This window comes from Lepidochelys kempii, chromosome 2 (genome assembly GCF_965140285.1).
Source record: "Lepidochelys kempii isolate rLepKem1 chromosome 2, rLepKem1.hap1, whole genome shotgun sequence".
Lineage (NCBI taxonomy): Eukaryota > Metazoa > Chordata > Testudines > Cheloniidae > Lepidochelys > Lepidochelys kempii.
Window position 1 is genome coordinate 267,517,857 of NC_136381.1, and position 22,364 is coordinate 267,540,220.

The 22,364-nt window shown below is 41.7% G+C and overlaps 1 protein-coding gene across 17 annotated transcripts in view; it reads right to left on the reverse strand.

The window, feature by feature from the left end:
- The window catches only part of LOC140907905 (KAT8 regulatory NSL complex subunit 1), a 147,101-nt gene that overhangs the window by 48,412 nt on the left and 76,325 nt on the right, over positions 1 to 22,364 (reverse strand). For all 17 annotated transcript variants that reach the window (XM_073334933.1, XM_073334934.1, XM_073334928.1 and 14 more), the window contains one exon: positions 9,391 to 9,518. In XM_073334933.1, the coding sequence (XP_073191034.1) occupies positions 9,391 to 9,518 (128 nt within the window). The remainder of the gene's footprint in view (positions 1 to 9,390; positions 9,519 to 22,364) is intronic.

Below are 22,364 nucleotides of genomic sequence, written 5' to 3' on the forward strand. Positions count from 1 at the left end.
TTTCCTGATATCAAACCTAAATCTACCTCGCTGCAAATTAAGCCCATTATTTCTTGTCCTACCTGCAGTGGACATGGAGAACAACTGATCACCATCCTCTTTGTAAAAGTCCTTAATATATTGGAAGACTTATCAGGTTGCCCCCCAGTTGTCTTTTCTCAAGACTAAACATGCCCAGTTTTTCCAACCCTTCCTCACAGGTCGGGTCTTCTAAACCTATCATTTTTGTTGCTCTGCACTCATTCCTATTTGCCACACCCTTTATAACTGTGGTGCTCAAAATTGGACATAGTACTCCAGCTGGGGCCTCACCAGTGCCAAGTGTAGCAGAACAATTAGAATCATAGACTGGAAGTGACCTCAAGAGGTCATCTAGTTCAGTCCTCTGCACTCAAGGCAGGGCTAAGTATTATCTAGACCATCGCTGACAGGTGTTTGTCCAACCTGCTCTTAAAAATCCCCAATGATGGAGATTCCACAACTTCCCTAAGCAATTTATTCCAGTGCTTAACCACTCTGACAGTTAGGAAGTTTTTCCTAATGTCCAACCTAAACCGCCCTGTGACGGTGCCCCCCATAGGGCTTTATTGGAAATATGCTTATGAATGTATATATGACATATCTAGAATATGTTTTATGCTACATATGCCATGTAACAGATCTCTGTAGAGGTTATGATCTACTGAATCTATTAATCCTATTTGTATTCATGTATCATTTTTGTATTCAAAAAGTTATGAATATTGGCTGTGTACTTGCTTGATTTTTAAATAGCCTTTGTAAAGCATTTGATCAGCTTCTTGAGAACAGAATGTGCAAGTTAAATGCCCAATCAAAAAGCATTTAACGAACAATGGATGTTGGAAGGTCACAATCCACATAAGAAGTCTTCCTGGAGATATTCAAGATAGCATGTGGGCAATGGCTGCTGCCTGTAAAAACCTGAGTCATGCATGGACATGTGATTTGCTCATGTGACTCCAAAACTCCATCTTGTAGCTGGACTTCGCAAAGGAGAGAGGAGGGGGTCTCCACCCACAAGAGAGTCTATTTAAGCCTGTGCGAGAGCCCTCCATTTTGTCTCCAGCTGGCTAAAGAGAGCCTCTCTACCCCCAAGGATACCTGAAAGAAACTGGAACAAAGGACAGTAACTACAGGGGGTGTGAGTGATTGCTGTACCCAGACTAGAAGGAAACTAGTCTGTAAAAGGAAGCTTACTGGAATTCCTCTAAGGGTGAGGTTTTATCTGTATTCAGTTTTCTTAGACATAGACTTGCATGTTCTATTTTATTCTGCTTGGTAATTCATTTTGTTCTGTCTGTTACTACCTGGAACCACTTAAATCCTACTTTCTGTATTTAATAAAATCACATTTTACTTATTAATTAACCCACAGTACGTATTAATACCTGGGGGGGGGTGTGGGGGGGCAAACAGCTGTGCATCTCTCTCTATCAGTGTTATAGATGGTGAACAATTTAGGAGTTTATCCTGTATAAGCTTTATACAGGGTAAAACGGATCTATTTGGGGTTTGGACCCCATTGGGAGTTGGGCAACTGAGTGTTAAGGACAGGAACACTTCTTAAGTTGCTTTCAGTTAAGTCTGCAGCTTTGGGGCACGTGGTTCAGACCCTGGGTCTGTGTTGGAGCAGACTGGCATGTCTGGCTCAGCAAGACAGGGTGTTGGAGTCCCAAGCTGCAGGGAAAGCAGGGGAAGTAGTAGTTTTGGCACATCAGTTGGCAACCCCAAGGACGTTTCTGTGATCCAACCCGCCACATGCCCTTGCTGCAATTTAAGCCCATTGCTTCTTGTCCTAGCCTCAGAGGTTAAGAACAACAATTTTTCTCCCTCCTTCTTGTAACAACCTTTTATGTCCCCTCTCAGTCTTCTCTTCTCCAGATTAAACAAACCCAATTTTTTCAATAATTTTAGGTTTCACAGTTATCAGACACATACTAATTATATTTGCCAGTCAGCAGGATGCACTTAAAACCGGGCATCCTCCCTTTTACTCCAACGGTTAAATAGTAATTTGACTGTGAGAAAAGATTCCATGGAGTATTAGAAATCTAATACTAATGCTCCCTCAATAGTAAGACAGAACTGTGTTAACTACAAACAGACTATCATACACTCATCTACTATTAATCATGACTATACAGCAGTCTTTTTTCTGACATAACCTTGTGTCGGCTGTTGCTGGCTTATGCACACCTACCATGCTACATAGCTGTGTGTGTACCCATACATTCTGGAAACATCTGAGCAGCCATCCCACGCTGACTGAGGGAGTGGATTATGGGTTTTTCCCCTTCATGCAATGCACTTTGGAATGTCTTCCCATATCCGGGAGGGAGGAGAATTGACTGGCTAGGTTATGTAAACAGTCCTATCTACACTGAAGAACACCATTCACCTCAGGATGTTACAGACTGACTCACTATCAAAGCCAGAACACAATACACCCACTAATTTAGGAACTACATGTTAACAATCTTATGTGAAGGGACTGTATTTAAATTAACTCTTATAGAAGCTGGTCACAAACTCAAACTCCATTGTGACAACAGGATCCATCCAAGTCTTTCTGTGACCTGATGATTCTTTCACTTTATACCACTTTGCAACTTTGTCCCCCCTCACAGCTCTGCTGTGCTTCAACAGACCTTTCTGTTTGTTGGACTGGACCCCCTCCAGAGCATGACAACTGTTGCTCAGCCAGCAAGAAAAATTGTTGAATGGGAGGTTCACCTTACTTTCTGAAGGTAAGCATGCTGCCTCACAATTCTTCCATGTCCCCACCAACCCAGGGAGAGGGGAAAAGACTAGAACACCACAAAGTGAACCTAAGTCTGCACTGTAGCAATGCATAGCACTACTAAGCTAATCTTCCTTGTCAAAGAAATTGCTTACTCATAATTATCGTTTTACTTCTCTGCCCTGCTTTAAATATACACAACAAGAATGACCTTTATAAGTTAACTTATTAGCAGCATAGTATTCCACATCACCCTGAACAGACTGTGTTAAGACAATACCATTTTATCTTGCAACTTCACAATGAACTGTCTATTGCCATAAAAGCAATCTTACATTCTTGCTGGGAATGTTGAAGTTGGGAATCCAAACCGATTTTCTTAGGAAATGAGCCAGGGATAAACATATAAGAGAAATTATGATTGATATATATTTAGCTGATCAGGTAATACTGCCAGCTATCCGTGGAACTTGTGAACCTCAATCCACATAACTCCTTAAACTTATGTTCAACTGTTCCAACTCTTGTACTTTTATTAATGTCTCCGACTCAGCAATAGCTGAGATTTTGGCCCTGAATATCCATTTTATATGACATTTTATCATGGGATCTCAAAACACTCTTCAGCTAAAAAACACCTTAGAGGATTCATATTACTCATATTTTACAGAGGAAGCAAAAAGAGGTTAAATAACTGGATTAGAGTCAAAGCAAGGGAGACAAGGCTGTTTTGGAAAAGATAAATGAATTCTTTGCATTGGTCTTTACTGCAGAGGATGTGAGGGAGATTCCCACACCTGAGCCATTCTTTTTCAATGACAAATCTAACGAACTGTCCCAGATTGAGGTGTCAATAGAGCAGGTTTTGGAACAAACTGATACATTAAACAGGAATGAATCACCAGGACCAGATGGTAGTCATTGAAGAGTTAACTGTGGTGTGTAACCTACTGCTTAAATCAGCCTCTGTACCAGGTGACTGGAGGATAGCTAATGTGACACTGATTTTTAATAAAAGGCTCTAGAGGTGATCCTGGCAGTTACAGGTGGATAAGCCTAACGTCAGTACCAAGCAAATTGGTGGCAACAACAGTAAAGAATAGAATTATCAGAGACATAGATGAACATGATATGTTGGGGAAGAGTCAACATGGTTTTTATAAAAGGAAATCATTCCTCACTAATCTATTAGAATTATTTGAGGGTATCTACAAACATGTGGCCAAAGGTGATCCAGTGGATACAATGTATTCAAACTTTCAGAAACCCTTTGACAATGTCCCTCACCAAAGGTTCTTATGCATAATAAGGAGTCATGGGATAAGAGCGAATGTTCTCTCATGGATCAGTAACTAGTAACATGGATCAGTAACAGACAGATAACGAAGGGTAGGAATAAATGGTCAGTTTTCACAATGAAGAGAGGTAACTATCAGGGTCCCCAAGGATCTGTTGGGACCAGTTCTTTTCAACATGTTCATAAATTATCTGGAAAAAGGGGCAAACACTGGAGGTGACGAAGTTTACAGATGATGGAGAATTACTCAGGATAGTTAAGACCAAGGCAGACCAGTGGCAGGAAAATGGCAGATGAAATTCAATGCTGATAAAAGCAAAGTAATTCACATCGGAAAACATAATCCCAAATATACATACAAAGTGATGGGGTCTAAATTAGCTATTACCACTTAAGAAAGAGATCTTGTGAACAGTTCTCTGAAAACATCTGCTCAATGTGCAGCGGCAGTCAAAAAAGCTAACAGTGTTAAGAACCATTAGGAAAGGGACAGATAAGACGACAGAAAATACCATAATGCCACTATATAAATCCAAGGAATGCCCACACCTTGAATACTGCATGAAGTTTTGCTCACCACATCTCAAAAAAGATATATTAGAATTGGAAAAAGTACAGAGAACGATAAACAAAAATTATTAGAAAAATGGAAGATATTAAAAAAACTTGGATCATTCAGCTTGGAAAAGAAGACTGAGGGGGGATATGATAGAGGTCTATAATATCATGAATGGTGTGGAAAAAGTATTAATTGCTTCACAAAACACAAAAATCAGGTGTCATCTGATGAAATTTACAGGAGGCTGGTTTAAAACTAACCTAAGGAAGTAGTACTTCACACGAGGCAGAGTCAACCTGTGGAACTCGTTGCCTGAGAATATTGTGAAGGCCAAAAGTATAAACTGGGTTAAAAAAAGAATTAGGGCTAGTCTACACTGGCAACGTTAAAGCGCTGCCACGGCAGCACTTTAATGTGGCTTGTGTGGTCGCAGCAAAGAGCTCTCCCAGTGCTCTAAAAAAACCCACCTCCACGAGGGGCGCAGCTCCCAGCGCTGGTGTATGTCTACACTGGCACTTTACAGCGCTGAAACTTGCTGCACTCGGGGGTATTTTTTCACCTCCCTGAGCGAGAAAGTTGCAGTGCTGTAAAGTGCCAGTGTCGACAAGCCCTTAGATAAGTTCATGGAGGACAGGTCCATCAGTGGTTATTAGCCAAGATGGTCATGGATCCATCCCCATGCTCTGGGTGTTCTTAAAACCTCTGACTGCAAGAAGCTGGGACTGGATGACAGGGGATAGATCACCCAATAAATTGCCCTGTTCTGTTCACTCCCTCTGAAGCATCGGCATAGGCCACTGTTGGAAGACAGGATACTGGGCTAGATGGCCCACTGGTCTGACCCAGTGTGGCCATTTTTATGTTCATATGTGAGGAATCCTGAGGCTCTCTATTACCCTTCTGACCACTGTATCACACTTTCTTCCTCAGAACACTAACTGCATTTGAATACATAGGACAGCTTGGAAAATCCACACTTCTAAATCTTTACATATATAAAACATTAGAAACAAAAAACAAACATTCCCTGAAAAAAAGCACAGGCATAGACGTCTAACAAAGTCATTACAATATTAACAGGTCTTTTATATGTAGTTGTTTGGGGGTGGTAAAAGGTTAGCTAGCACTCAGATGAGTGATTACATGAAAAAACCCAGGCAACGCCCCTCACTTTTCCATACACACACAACTGCATTTTTCAGTGAATAAAATATTTATTAAAAAAAAAAATCACCCATCTCTATATGTAGTGCATAAAGCATAGCCTTTTCACCTTCAACTCACTAGTTCGTTAGAGCTTACATTTCAAAGAGAAGGATTTAGATACTGTTAGCCCAGATTCTAGTTCATATTTTGTTGCCCTAGACAATGCAAGGTCAACTGTCTCGGAAAGTCTCTGACTGTGTAAATGTGGAAACTCAATTTCCTTTCAGTACTATGCATGTGCTTTCTTGCAAGACATAGGGAAGGTTATTAGCAGGTCACTGGGGAAAGTTCACAAAGCGGTTAGAATGTGCTTATTGACCCAAAACTATTTGTCAATTTGACGTGATTAGTTTTGGCTGTGAAAATGTTTTTCAGGGCCAGCTGTGTGAGTGGGAGTGAGAGAGATTGACTGTCCCTTATAACCATTAGCCCAGCAGTTAGGGTATTTACCTGGTATGTTTGAATCTCCACTCTGGAGCAGTGATCAGAACTCAAACTCTCCCCTCTCAAGTGAGCCTCCTAACCAATAGGCTATTTTGGTGTGGGTTGCTCTCAATCTCTCCTCCTGAAGTTGTTTCACTTTGTAGAAATACTTAAATACTCACTGGGCAAGAAAGAGAAAATGACTACAGCCTGGTGATTAAAACACACAGCTGGGGGGTATGAGATGTGGATTCAAATCTTCTGTCTTTCTGATACAAAATGGAACAGCTTCAACAGGAGAGACTGAGAGCAGAATAGTCTATAACCTGGTGGCTAAGGGTCTCATATGGCAGGGGTGACACCTGATTTCAAGTCTCTGCTTCAATATATATTTTTAGTATATACACAAAGTGGAACAGCTTCAACAGGAGAGACTGAGAGCAACCCACCCCAGAATAGCCTGTAGGTGATGGCGGTTACCTGGGAGGGGAGAGATTTGAGTTCAAGTCTCTGCTCCAGAATGGGGATTCAACCTGGTTCTTCCACATCCCAAGGAAGTGCCCTAACCACAGAGCTAAAGGTTACACAAGGGGGATGAATGCACATACAGAGTTTTCTGAAGCTGACCAGAATGTAATGTTCCTTATGATCTGTATCAGACTTTTCCAATTTGCTGCCAAATTATCAAGATTTTTTTTACCCTAACCAAATTTTTTTTCTGATTTTTTTGGTTTGCTGGCTGAATTGAAAAATAAATTTATCCAGCTCTAAGGATCTGTACCTCTGATGCTTAATTCCAGTGCATATGAAATGCTAGTAATGCAAATTCTATAGAAACAAAGCTGAAACGGGACACTTGAAAAATGTATAAGGAAAAATAGCTTTTATATATCCAGATACATACAATGTAAACATAGAAGAGATGGAAGGGGAAAAAAGAAAAGAGAAAAGAAAAGAAAAGGAGAAAACATGATCGGATATATCCAACCGCATCAGCAACACCTGCAAGCTTAAGGCACTTTTGAATAAAATTAGCAATCAACAGAATACTTCTATTTATTAAAACTAAGCATCAACGGAAAACTGGCAACCTGTTTTGTAAGCAGCTAAACCTGAAAATGGAATACATCCCACCTCACTCAGAGCAACAACTAAAATATAAATCCAAGAAATGTGCAATCCTCATAGTAACAGTAACAGGCATTCAAACTTTCCCCAAATGAGGATTTAATTAGCAACCTGCCAGAAACTGAATGGTGTAGCTGATTAGCATAAAATGGTGCTAACTGCAACCCCAAAAGAGGTTACAGTAAGAACTATTTTTTATTTTAGCAGAGGCTACTTGAATCAAGGTGGAGCACTGCATGCTGACACAAATAGATTTCACAGGATGCAACTCCATAGTCAGGCAACCAGCAAAGGAAAAATATTAGTCTTTTACCATTTTGGGCTTCTTTATAAAGGATGAAAGGCCTGAAAAATGGTTCGGTTTATTTAAAAACAAAAACAAAAATTTTCGCATTAGAAATTCAGGTCTTGTCCATACTGGAAGACTACTGAACAGGTGTCAAACACATGGCCTACACCCCAGATCCAGCCCCTAAACCCTTTCCTATTACCCATAGCTGCCTGCCTGCTGTGATCAAAGTGGGCTGGCAGAGAGCTGGGGAGGTAGCTTGCACCTGATTGGGACCAGGCAGCTGAGACCTTCCTCTCTCCACCAGCATTTGGTCAGAGCACCTTACAGGCCATGCCGAAAGGAGTCTCCTTTCCCATCTTCCCTACCCTGTCTCTGCCTCTGAACCCACAGGAGAAGACCCCTTCTCTCCCTCTGCTGCCTACCTGGCCTAGTCTTTTCCAGTCCCTCCACCCTGAGCCAAAGGGGACTTCTTTCCAGGCTTCCCGCTCTTTGCAGCTGCCACCACTGACTTGTCCCCACAGGATCAAATGAATGAAAGCATCTGCTTCTAAACTGCCCATTCTCCAGAGAACTGGAGGCGGAAAATAGGTGAAGAAATCCCCAGAGGTGGGGGAAGGGGAGGGAAATTATCAAGTGGTATATGTAAGGGGGAAGGTGGATGGGAATGATTCTCAAAGTGGAGCAGCAGGTAGGAAACATTCATAAAAAAGTGTGTGTGCAGATGGCAGGTGCACAAGCAGGGAAGACAAGGGAGAAGAGACTGGTCACGGAGGAATACACTGAGTGATAAGTTAGTGGACAACAGACAGACGGTTTCATAAATGCATTTACATTTTTTTTTAAAATCTTTGTCTTTAAAATGGCATATTTAAAATTTTACTAATAAAGAGGCTCATTCTGAGTTGTACAGACCATAACATTTGCCTCTTACCTGTGAACTTTTCGCTCCCAGCCCATGGACTTTGGGGGACAGAGTAACTTGGCCCTCACCAAACAATAAAGGTGACTGGAGAACTAGCAACATTAATGACATCACAAAAAGACACACTTGGGCAGCGGAGAGAAGAGTCCTATAGGCTACTTAAGTTTTATTTTTTTAACTCCCATATCTAACAAGCACTTGTTTGGAAGAGTGTGTTAAACATTCAATACCCTTTCCCCACTACTTTAATTACAGTATGAGAGCTCTCAACAGCCTGAGGTCCAAGATGTCATTCAGTACCACTAGGGAAGACATGATTGATTTCTGATATTTCAGCGGTTGAAATATAAGCAGAAAAAGTGTCTTTCATGCTCTCTTTATACATGATAAAAATGAGAAAAGGTCACAAATCCAATTTTAAGGTGGAAAAATAAACCTTTGTAGGTTACCTTTAAAGATTACATGCATTTGGATTTGTGGGCAACACTGGCCATTAAAATAAGATAAAGCTATATGTAACACTTTGCAACAAATCCTCTGCAAAATATGCAACATTAAATGCTATTTTTAGTTACAAAATGTAGATCGCAATATATAACCTAATATCTATCTTCAAAAATATTTCTCCCCCATCAGGCATGTGCATTTATTTTGCTTCTTTACATCATGAATTGTATTCAAAGAGAGACGGTTCACCTATGATCACATTCTCAGCCACTATCACAAATGTCTTAATTATAAAAATTACTCAGAATAATCCCAAATATGAGATTGGTCAACCTATAAGAAAAGAAGAACTAACCAGTTAATTTTTCCGTTGACTTGGCGGGATGATGTGCAGGCTTTTGGGGGTCCTGGAGACCCACTGATGGGGGTACAGGAGGGACTTTGACACATAGGGTTTCCTAAAGACTGCGTAAGACGAGAACTCTGCAAGAGAAAAATAAAATCTCAAACTCAGGATAGCTTGACGAAAGAATGAATTTTGAAGAGGGATGGGGAGAAAAAAAGTAATCAATCTAAGCAGCATTTTGCAATTAAAAATAATGCTGAACATAGTCAGGCGGTCCCAATGCAATCAATTATTTACAGTTTCTTTCCATCCGCTTAGATTCAAGGATCAAAGACAGATTCTTCAAATCACTCCACATCAGTGATTTTAAATTGCATTCTTAGATGTTACAAAAAGTTGTCAAATACAATTTCTAGTCCTCTGATCTATAAACTGGAGACCACTTTCATTGCCTGCCAGCTTCACTTGGAATACGAGCAGCTTTGGTGTAGCAAAAATTTTGTTTCATACAAACTGTTCCAAAACTTTAACCAAATGCTAGCATCAATCCAGGATATCCGGTAGTCTAGGGGTATATTATATACTTACTGGACATGATTTTGAAACACTGTAAAAGGACCTTGGACTCTGACAGTAAGCTTTCAGTCCCAAAGCTTGATGTGTGCATGCATCTACATTTTATGTGCATTTAGTGCTAGCGAAAAATAAGGTAGTCACTCACCTTGCACAGCAACTGTAGTTCTTCAAAATGTGTGTCCCTATGGATGCCCCACTTCAGGTGTGCATGTGCCTCTCTCCACTAGCACTGTCTGTTCGGCTTCTCTATCTGAATGTCCAACAAGAACAGTCCAAAGCAGGGGGGAAGAAGGGCAGGTCCACCCATAGAGGGAAACATCTCGAAAAACCACTGTTACTGCACAAGGTGGGTAACCTTTTCTTCTTCTTCTTCGATTAGTGTCCCTATGGGTGCTCCATTTCAGGTGACACCGGAGCTGTATCCTCACAGGGAGGAGGGAGCTTAGGAATCAAGTCCAAGACTAAAGACAGTACAGCAGATCCAAGAAGACAATACAGCAGATCCAAGTACTGCATCAGATCTGAGTGTGTGGAGCAAGCAAAATGTTTAGAAAAGATATGCACTGAAGTCCATGTAGCAGCTCTGCATATCTCAGACGCTGGTATGTTTTTGAGCAACACCGTGGAAGTTGCTTGTGATCTTGTATTATGAGCTATAATCCTTGGGGAAGCAAAGCACCAGCTGTATCATAACAAGCAGTAATACATCCAGAGATGCATCTCGAAGAGACTGTGGGCTCCTTTGATCTTTCTGCAGTGGAGACAGAACGTCTAGGTGATTTCTGAAATTACTTTGTCCTATTTAGATAAAAGTCCGTCATACATTTAATGTACGAAGGGAGGTCTACTGCTGAGATTTATGTGGTTTAGGAAATAATACTGGCAGATAAATAGACTGGTTAAGTTGGAAATCTGACAGAACATTAGGTAAGAACTTTGGGTGCAGTTATAGAAAAGACCTTGTCCTTGAAAAATATTGTAAATTGGGGGGAGAGGTGGTCTTGACATCAAGGCTCCAATTTCTCTAGCCCTGCAGGCTGACATGATAGCTACTAGAAAGGGTATCTTCATAGAAAAGTGAAGCAAGGAGCAGGTCATCATAGGTTCAAATGGAGACACAGGCACAAGGCAATGATCATGACACCAGTGGTTGAAACCTCTTCCATTTCTGGAGGTAAGTAATTGGAATTGACTTCTTTCTATTGTGTAGTTAGTATTACTTACTGTACTCCTGTCAAGCAGGTGGAGTCTAATCCTGTGAACCATCTAGGAGCTATGCTTGGAGAATGGATGACCCCCAGGTTGTGGTGAAGCACACAACCTGTATCCTGGGAGAGGAGATGAGGGAGGGTCAGAAGTTGGAGTGCCAGTTGGGGACACAAGTGAAGCAGGTAAGGTTACCAAGCTTACCTTGGCCAGGTCAGCATTATGAGGATAACCCTGGTCTTGTCCTGCCTTATCTTGTTCATCACACTTGGAATTGTTTGTGTTGGAGGGAATGCATAGAACAGACCCTTTCTCCAAGGAAGGAGAAAGGTGTCTCCCAAAGAAAGGTGACCAAGATCTCCTCTTGAGTAGGATAAAGGGCACTTTCTCAGCTGGATGTGGTGAACAGGTCCACTTGTGGAAGTCCCAACCTCTGGAATATCCCATGAAGGATCTGCGAGTTCAACTCCCATTCATAGTCCTGGGAGAAGCATCTGCTGAGCATAGTGGCATCCAGGAAGGTAAACGGCTGAGATCTAAATCTGATGGGCTATACACCAGTTCCATAACTTTATAGCTTTTATGCACAGGGAAGGCGATCTTGCGCATCCCTGTTTGTTGATATAGAACATGCAAGCCACATTATCCATCATGATTCTGATTAATTTGCTCTTGATGAGGGGTAGGAACTGAAGACAGGCATTCCTGACTGCCCTCAGTTCCAACACATTGATATAGAGATTGGTTTTCTACAGCGACCATCTGCCCTGAGTTGTGAGTGTATTGAAGTATGCTCCCCACCCTAACAGTGATGCATTCATTGTTATAGTTATTGTTGGAGCTGGGAGGAGAAATGGACACCTGTGCAGACATTGCATTCATCTTTCCACCAATACAGAGAGTTCTTCACCTGGAGAGAAACCGTAACCTGCTTGTTTGTCCAAGCTGCCTCTGGTTGAGGAACAGGCCCTCCTGAACCAGGCCTCAAAGCAATGGAGGCACTATCTTGCATGCCTCGTCACAAAGGTGCAAGCTGCCATATGACACAGGAGCTGCAAACAGTAGAAGGGAGTCAACTCGAATTACTTACCTTCAGAAATGGAAGAGGTTCCAAGAACATCACCACTTTGTGCCTGAAACTGCCCTATTGTCAGTCATCATAGATTATCTGCTGGACTTACAAAAATTGGATCAGTTATATCTATTAGGTTCACCTCGCCATGATATTAGCTTTTCATTCCCCACTAGAGGCGTTTTCTATTTTTGCATACCATATGTCCTCGATATTTATTACAGGTCTGGAGAATCTTTACCCCCTGGTTAAGCATCCTTCTCTGTCTTGGGATCTCAACGTGGTACTTAGATACCTGCTGGGACCTCTGTTTGAGCCTATGATGACCTGCTCCTTGCTTCACTTATCAGGAACTCTTGAGACTTTACAAATTTGTTCAGTTGTCTTAGATTTACAATTGGTCTCCACCCTCCATCCTTCTTTAGCACGAGAAAATACTCTGAGTAAAACCCTTTCCCTCTCTGAGGGGATGGGACTGGTTCTACTGCTCCTAAATAAAAGAGGGAGTGTCCTTCTTGACTAAGTATAGCCTTGTCAGAGGGGTCCCTGAAGAGGGATGGGGAAGGTGGTGGCAAGGGACATGAAGAGGATGATGTAGGCCAATATTATAATCTCCATGACCCACTTGTCTGTTGAAATAGGTCACCAGGCCAGTTGGAAATGGGAAAGGTGGTCTCCAAAATGAAGAAGTGGGCATAAGGTTACAGCTTGCAAACTACAGGCAAGGGAGGATTTGAGCCTTCAATCAACCCATCAAAATTGCTGTTTTAATGATGACTGGGTACTAGCTGAAGGATGGTGGGAAGCTCTTTTCCTCTGGAATCCCTTTTTTCCCCCCTCCTAGAAGATTCAGTGGTTCTGTGAAAACCAGAGAACTGAGCCAGGTGTAATCTGTGGACAGTCTAAGACTTGCTAAATCTCCTCTTGTTTGTAGGAGTGTATATACCCAGACACCTCAATGTGGCCCTGGAATCCTTCAGCATGTGCAAGAACTTGTCCATAGTTCCTGAGAAGAGCATCTGACCATCAAACTGGAGGTCCTCAACCTGAATCTCCCTTGGGAATCCCAAAAACTGCAGCCGTGACACCCTTTGCATGACAATTGCCCCGGAGATGAATCTAGCAGCAGCATCTGCAGCATCTAGGGATGCTTGGACAGAGGTTTTGGCCAATAACGGACCCTCCTTAATGATGGCCTGCATGTGTTCTCTATGCTCCTTGGGAAGATGTTCAATAAAGGATTTGAACTTGTTGCAATTTGTGTAGTCATACTTGGCCATGATTGCCTGATAGTCGGTGATCCAAAATTGGAGGGTTGCAGATGAATAGCCCTTCCATCCAAAAAGGTCTAACCTTTTCATAAGGAGCAGGCAAAGAGTAATACTATCTACCCCACATGTTTACAGCATCTACCATCAGAGAATTTGGTGAGGGGTGGGAAAACAAAAATTCTGAGTCCCTGGGAGGAGGGGCTACATAATATTTCTTATTTGCCCATTTACCAGTTGGTGGTATGGTGGCGGAAGTTTGCCACACAGTCTTTGCTGGATCCAGAAGTGCTTCATTAATGGGTAGCACAAACTGAGTGGGTGTCACTGACTGCAAAATGTCCAGGAGTTTGTGATGTGAGTCTTTAACCGTAGCAAGAGGTATCTAGGGAGTGCCCACCACCCTCTTCACAAGGTCCTGGAATTGACAAAAATTGCTGGTCTTCTATGGTGGTGGAGGAATGACTGCCTTGTCTGCAGATGAAGACAAAATAGGAATTTAAGGGGTAGCCTCTTTGTCCACCCTAGCCTTCTACTTCCTCAAAGGTCTCCTCATGTGGGAGGTTTGGTGGAGGCGACAGCGACCCTAGTTTCCTGGTGCAGTGGAATCAGTGGTCTGAAAAACTGCTGCCAATATGCCACCCAAGGATCCCAGTATGGCCACTGGAGAAGCCCATACAGGAGAGGAGGTGGTACCTAGGACAGATCCCTCCATCTGTGACGTGGGCAGGGATCTTCATCAAAGTATGGATTCCTATAATGGTAAGAAGGAGACTAATTAAGGGTGTAGACTCCTGCAGTACTGGGAAGCACTGGTAATCTGGAGACTGGGGTCTAAGTACCAAGAGTCATCTGGTACCCACAAACAGGGAGCACTCCAGCTTGTCTAACACTGACAAGTCCCTGGTGTAACGGAATTCCTGTGGTACCAAGTGGGTTGGTACCAACTCAGCAGTTGACTTGGGTGGTACCAACGGTTTGGAGCTTGAAGGCACTGCGGATGAAGGTGTGTGCTTCAAATCTGTCCGTACTGATGGAGCCAAGTGGGAAGGCGGCATTGGTAAGTCTGAAGTAAACTGTGCTGATCTGGAGGCAGATGGTACCAGGGCCCTGCTGATACCACATATCTCTGAAGTGCTCTAGGATATCCCTGCTCTGCCGATACCAGAGAAAGTTTCTTTCCCCTCCATGGTACCGAGTCCAGACATCAAGGTCTCAGAAATCGCAGACCTTGCAGCAGACTGGACTTCTTGGGAGTTCGCTCCTTGTGGTGGGATACTGTAGCTCCACTTTTTTGGAGCTTTCCCTGAGTCCTCAGAGATCTTTAACTTCTTAAGTGAGACCTTAGCCAAAGGGGCACTGAATCTATGTGGAGATCAATGTATGGGGAGGGGGTGAGTGTCTGTCTTCTGAGCTGAATCAGAAGTTGGTCGAAGGAAGTGCTCTATGAGTAGCAGCTTCAGTTTTGTCTTCCAGTTCTTCCAAGCTCTAGATTTTAGGTCCCGGCAAAAGTTACACTGTTGGGAGATATGGAACTCTCCCAAGCAATGGATACGCTTAGAATGGCCATCGCTTATTGGGACAGCCTCCTGACAAGAGAGTCAGGATTTGAAACCTGGCAAGCCAGGAATGCCTTTCCATGTCAAATAAGCTCCCCAGAAAAAATGGGTGAGAAAGGGGGAGAGAGGAGGTTAGGAAAAACGGAAACCTCTCACAACTATATACTAACTAAACAACAACTACAAAACATGCTGACGCATGCACAAGGCAAACACGCTAGAGCTCCACCTCAGGTCGAGGTGACAGAAAAGGAACTGACGGGTTCGCCTGAGCAACCCTATATGCCCTTGGAGCACAGCATGAGGTTGCACAGAGCACACATGGGCCAGACAGACACTTAACAGAAAATCTCTAATCAAGGGCTCGAGATGCACAGGCACACCTGAAGTAGAGCATCTATCGGGGCCCCTCTTGAAGAAGAAGCAGTAGTACACTGCAAGCAGCAGCCGCGCAAACTTCCCCTTACTACTCTGCCACCCGTAACTTGAAGGGAGCGCCTTTAAAGGCAAAAGGGAAATTCATCCTCCACAGCCCTCTGGCCTCTCTTTGGAGACTGCCGAAGAAGGGACTCAGTAGTATCAAGTGGGGTGGTGTTTTGGCCCAAGACCACAAACTCATTTTACAAAGGCCATTGAACAGTCATCTGATGGAACTCTCTCTCTTGATTTGAAAGATGTTTTCATACTGGCTATGAAACAAACAATCTGGTGGGGAGTTTTCTAGACTTTTTTTTAAATTTACATTCACTCAATTGCCAAGAAATATACAATACAAATATTGTGGTCAGATATTACAATGAGATGGCTGCACTTTAGTATGCAATTAATCTACATAGTTTTTGAGGAACTATAACAATTCCTATCAGTGCTGCTGATAAAGAGAGACTTAAAACAAAAAAAGGTGATGGGTTTTGATCTTTTTCAAAGCAGAGAAACCAATATTAAAGACATTCTCTATTAAAATCAACCATTGTCCTGAACAAACACTCATTAAGTGAGTTGTTGGCAGTAATGGTGTGGTCATATGCGGTGAAGGATAGGTAGAGCTGTGTCTCCCTCACTGTTAGCACTTGAGTCCATGCTTTCTGACCAGTTCACCTAATGGCTCTATGTATATGTTGAAAAGGACTGGCACATGAATGTGCGGAGCAAAGCACAATTAAATTCCCACTACATTTCTGAGACAGGCAAGTACAACTATTCCCATTTTACAGATGGGAAAATGGAGAAAGAGGTTTAGTAATTTTTTCCACTGCTACAACGCTGGGGTTAAAGTGCAGCAGTTCCTGACTACCAGTCCGGTGATAAATCCATAATACACTTTGTTCCACTGGATAAACCCAGAGATTAAAAACAGGCTATCAGTATACCAGAGAAAACTGTAACAATGTAAAACAACAACTGAAGACAGATCCATTGACATTGTGTTTTACTCTCCAGTCAATTAAGTGAAAAATCAAATTTATTTGCAAATTAGCAGATTTGCTGGCTCAATTACTGTCAACTTCTCATGGCAGAAAAATCAAATGTGAATAAAAATATCAAATAAGTTTATTATGAGAGTATGCAGGGATATAAGATGGCATGTCTGTCTCTCTCTCTCACACACACACACACACAAAGTTGTTTTCAGATAATTGGCTCCCTGGTCAAGATGTTCCTGAAAAAAACAATGAGGAGTCCGGTGGCATCTTAAAGACTAACAGAATTCTTTAATGTGCCACCAGACTCCTCGTTTTTGTGGATACAAACTAACATGGCTACCCCCCGATACTTGATGTTCCCTGATTATCCATGAGGGAGAAAGGATGGTTTTGTGACTAAGACAAAATATTTGTTCTATTCCTTAATCTACCAGAGATTTGCTGTTTGACATTAGGTAGGCTGCTTCACTTCTCTGCCTCATTTATCTATCTGTAAAATGAGAATAACACTATTTCACAGATTAAAGACACAAGGGACCATTATAATAGTTTAATCTGGCCTTCTGAATTACACACCCTATAGAATTTCACCCAGCGAGTCCTTGTGGTTCAACTTAAAAATGCTGCTCTTGGAAACAGCAGCCAGAGCCTGCATTCAGACAGCCTCTGTTGACCCCATCCTTGCCAGTTATATTCAGGCGGAAACTCCTTTCTATGAATGATTTTGAATTCTTATGAACTGATGTTCTAACAGATAAAGAACAAGATGGGGTATTAGCTGGTGTCTGCTACAGACCACCAAATCACACTAAGGAAGAGGGTGACTGGCTCCTTACGCACCTCTTTAATATGTATGAAAAACAGCTGTGCAATCACTGGAGACTTCACATCGAGCGACATATGCTGGAGGTCTCACGCTGCCAGTATTAAAACAACCTTGGTATTTCTAATTACAGATGACAATTTCTTAACTCAAAAAGTAGGAGAATTCTATTGGAGATTTTATCTTGACAGATAAAGAGAAACTGATCACAAAACTAAAATTAATGGTACCTTTGATACAAGTGATCATGACTTGATATTTATAATGTGAAAACAGAATAAAGATCAGACCAGTGACATATATACCTGGTGCTTTAAAACAGCCAATTTCATAAACAAGTATGAGCGAAGTCTGCTCGCAGGAAGAATTTAATCAGAAAAACACTTCACTAGTTGCTCAAAAAGCCACAATCCCACAACTGAGCAAGCAGGCCATACTGGTTAAAAAACTGACCTGGTTTAGAGGGGAAGTGAAGGTAGGTATAAATTAAAAAAAATAAATAAATAAACTGAAAAAAGAGGAAGCTGAATGTAATAAATACAAATGAGAAGCTAGGAATTGTAGAAAATGGGTAAGGGAAGCAAAGGGGTCAAGGAGAAATCTATGGCCAGGAGACTTAAGTACAATAAGGTGTTTAAATATACTAGGAACACATATTGGTCCATTACTAGACAGCAATGGTATTAGTCCACTGCTAAGTGGAAATGACAGAATTATCGATAATGCAGAAAAGGCGGAAATTTTCAGTAAATTTCTGTTCTGTATTTGGGGGAAAACCAGATGATATAGTCATATAATATGATAACACACTCTCCATTCCATTAAATATTTCAGGAGGATGTTAAATAGTAGCTACTAAATTTAGACATTTTTAATCTACAGGTCCAGTAAATTTACATCCAAGAGTTCTAAAATAGCTGGCTGTGGAGTCGCTGGACCATTAATGTTGATTTTCAATAAGTCTTGGAACACAGGGGAAGTTCTGGAAGATAGGAAGAAGTCAGTGTTGTGCCAATATTTAAGAAATCAATGGATTTATGAAAAACAGATCCTGTCAAACTAACCTCTTTTTTTTTTAAAAAAGAAATAAGATTACAAGTTTGGCTGATTAAAGGTAAATTTTGATGCAACAGACTTAACTTCTGTAATGCATTTGACTAGGCACCGCCGTGGATAAAAATCAATGATTTAAAAAAAAATTTTTTTTTTAAATCTGCTTTTTTTATTTAAATCAGTTTTTTGATAAAACACTTTGAGGAAAAAACCTATTTAAAGATAGTTTTAATTAAGATACATTATAGCTCAAAGATATCTCATCATGGAATAAGGATTATAAATTCTAATTCTATAGTATGAGACAATATATTCATGTAATGTTTAAGGAAAGTTTTGTAAATGAGTTCCAATAGTTCATGGATTAGGGACCCAATCTTATGGAGTTCCAGGGGCTTCTGTATAGATTATTTAGGTTAATCTTTCTATCTACCCAATGGGACTCAGTGCTCAGTCTAGAACAGGGATCTGAAACACACGGCCCATAGGGTTCTTTCATGCGGCCCACCAAGCTCCCCGTGGCCCCCCCCCATGTGCTCCTCTGCCTACCCCATGGCGCTGCGAGCCCCGTGCTGCTCCCTGAAGCTGCAGGAACCATGCCCCAGCGTCCCCGGGAGTGGGGGGATGGGGGCCGAGGGCTCCGTGCGTTAGTCTCGCTTCCAGGCACCACCCCCCGCAGCTCCCATTGACTGGGAAAGGGGAACCACAGCCAATGGGAGCTTCGGGGGAGGTACCTGGAGGGAGCCGTGTGCCCCCTGCAGAGACGTGGTTCTGGCTGCTTCCTGGAGCGGAGCAGCCCGGCGCAGCACCAGGGCAGGCAGGCAGCAAGCCTGCCCTGGCCCCTGTGTGCACCGCTGCCACCCCGGAGCCACTCTAGGTAAGTGGCGCCGGGTTGGAGCCTGGACCGCGAGCCCCTCCTGCACCCCAACCCCTGCCCGGACTCCCTGCCCTGAGCCCCCTGCGCCCCTCCTGCACCCCACACCTAACTCCCTGCCCTGAGCCCCCGCCACACACCGCACCCCTCCCCTGGAGGCACGGTTGGGGTGGGGACAAGGAAGAGGTGGGGCCTCATGGAAGGGATGGAGTGGAGGCGGGGCCGGGGGCAGCAAGTGGGGGCAGGAGGGTGTCAGTGAAGCAGCCCTTGGGCCAATGCACTAGTCCTCATGTGGCCCTCGTGGTCATTTGAGTTTGAGACCTCTGGTCTAGAAGATATCATCAGAGATGCTTAGTTCTCAAACTGCGGATTTGTCTCTCTAGAGATAACATGCTTGTTAACAGCAAAAATGTTTTAAAATAAAATAAAAATAAATAAATAAATAAATAAATAAATAAAGGTGAGAAATAACAGACCTCAACCCTATTGTCCCTCTGCAAATTTGTGTACACAGAGTCAATCCCTTACCTCTCTCTAAATGTGCATAGTTTCAAAACATTCAATGAATAGAAGATTGTTGGGGGCGGAATAGATCTGGACAAGGAGAAGTCTGGAGATAAATGTGAGAAGGGAGGGACAGGCAGTAGAAACAAAAGTGAAACTGTTTGAGCAGCATATTCCAGAAGTCTTGAGGTCTTTCTGAGTTTAGACTTCATTGATTTGAGATCTACCATACCATTCTCTCACTAAAAGGGAAAACCTATAATGGCAGCAGGCCGTAAAAGAGACCTAGTTTGGGAATATTTTAATGAAGTTCCTCTACCTGTGGGTAAGTCAGGCATGCATGCAAAACGCAAACAGTGCAGCAAAGAAATGAAAGGCCTGGTTGCCTGAATGAAACAACATCATGAGAAGTGTTCCTTCTCAGGAGGAAACTGCATTAAAAATGATGAAAGGAACATATCTGAACATGCACATCCATATCTTCAGGTTGGTAAACTTTTTTATTTCATACTTCCTTCTTAAGGACTGCCTGTCTTCCTTCAGGACTATTCTTGAATTCTCATGTTTGAGGAAAAAATATGGTTGTTAGTTACTCTATGGTACTATCATTATAGATGTGGTTGTGATAAAAAATAAATAGCCGAAATAAGCAATTTTACAATTTCACCTTTAAAGTAGTACTGAGCGTCAGCGAATGCAATGAGTAATACTAAATGAGCTGTATGGTAATAATAATTAAATCACGGCACTGACTTATTTTGTTTAGAAGAATCCATCCTCAACATACAAGATTCTGAAGACTATCCACATTCAAGATCACCATCATTTTCTATAGTTTCAGAGTTATCTGCCAATGATAGTGTTTCAGTCACATCATGTATGTCACATAGCCACAGTATACCACCTGTAGCAAAAAAATAAAAATAAATCTCCATCATCCAGAAACAACCATAGGTAAGTTTGTGATAAGAACCAGCCGATTACAAAAAGAGGTAATTGATGAAAAAAATTGCCCTGTTTGTTTATGCAACAAACTCTCCTTTCTGTATGATTGAGAACTCACACTTTATTAACATGGTTCAGTCATTAAGACCAGGATACAGTCCACCCAACAGAGCAGATGTCGCAGGCGAATTGCTGGATAAAGTGTATGAAAGAGAAAGAGAGCAGTGTGCAAAAGGTGTAGAGGGTAAAATTGTTAACCTGAGTCTTGATGTGTGGAGCAGTGTCCACAATATTCCTGTTGTATGTGCTTGTGTGACAACAGAAGAAGGGAATGTCTTCCTTACAGAAACAATTGATACATCAGGAAATGCACACACACTGCAGAATACTTATAAGTAGCAGCAGTAAAAGCTATAACAAACTGTGAAAAAAATTCAAATGTCTATTATGCAGCCTGGTCACACAGAATGCTGCAAATGTATCCAAGATGAGAAGAAATTTAGGAGAGAATGAAGAGCGTCCCAAGCTAATAACATGCAGGTGCAGTGCTCATTTGATGCACCTCCTAGCCAAAGATTTCAGTATTCCAGAAATAAAGGCTAATAATGTTGAAATTGCAAAATACTTCTGTAACAACCACTTTGCAGCAGCAGCTCTGAAGAAGTGGGAGGAACCAAGCTAACTCTCCCACAAGAAGTGCAATGGAACTCCATAGTGGACTGTTTTGAGCACTGTATCAAGAACTGGCCTAATCGGATGACAGTTTCTGAACAAAATTTTTTTGCTTTTTTAAATATTTCATTTAACTATTTTAGTTAATTTTAACAAAAACAAACCTGATTTTAAAAAATGTGAATCTTTAAATTAAAAAATTCATATGCTTGTTTTGTTAAATGTATGTTTGCTGTTGAAAAAAAAATCCAGAATACATAACGTTGTTGTTTTAGTTAAATAAAACCATTTAAATATCTGTCTGATGATGCTCTCCTAATACAGCATGGCAGGAAAATCCTCCAAATATTAATGATTAACCTGTTGAATTCGAGATATTTATGAAGTCATTGGGAGCTAAACTATCTGTTTCAATTACCTTTGGTAAATGAAATAACTAAACAATCATTCATTTTCCGATATAGCTGTAAAACTAATCTGAAAAATTTTCAAAATAAATCACTTTAAAAATGTATAGTGTACACCTTATAAAACTGAAACCTACGTATATCTGAGTTGTGAAGAATATGTATTAAGGTTATAACAACCAACAAGAATGCACTTTTATGTAGAAATCCATGATTAAACCAAGTCTTCCTGACTAGTGATTTAAATCATGACTTAATTTCAATTTGATTTAAATCAAATCTCCCCTGCCAAGCACTCAACTGTGAGTGTGTCAGTGGAGCACTTGGGAGCAATAAGCACTCATAACCCATTCTTACTGGAGCATTGCATGTCAAGCTTTATTGCTTCTGGCCTCTGTAACTTTGTCTAGACTAGGAATTAAGAGGTGCTTCAGAAAAAGAGTTGGCTAACACGTCAACAGTCCAATTTACACAAGGCAGTGTACATTTTAATACATACTAACCTGGTCAAGATGAAGCATACCTTCAATTTGACCAGCCTGGCATATATTAAAATGTAAACTGCCTTGTCTACACTGCCCTTTTAGAACATGTCAGCCA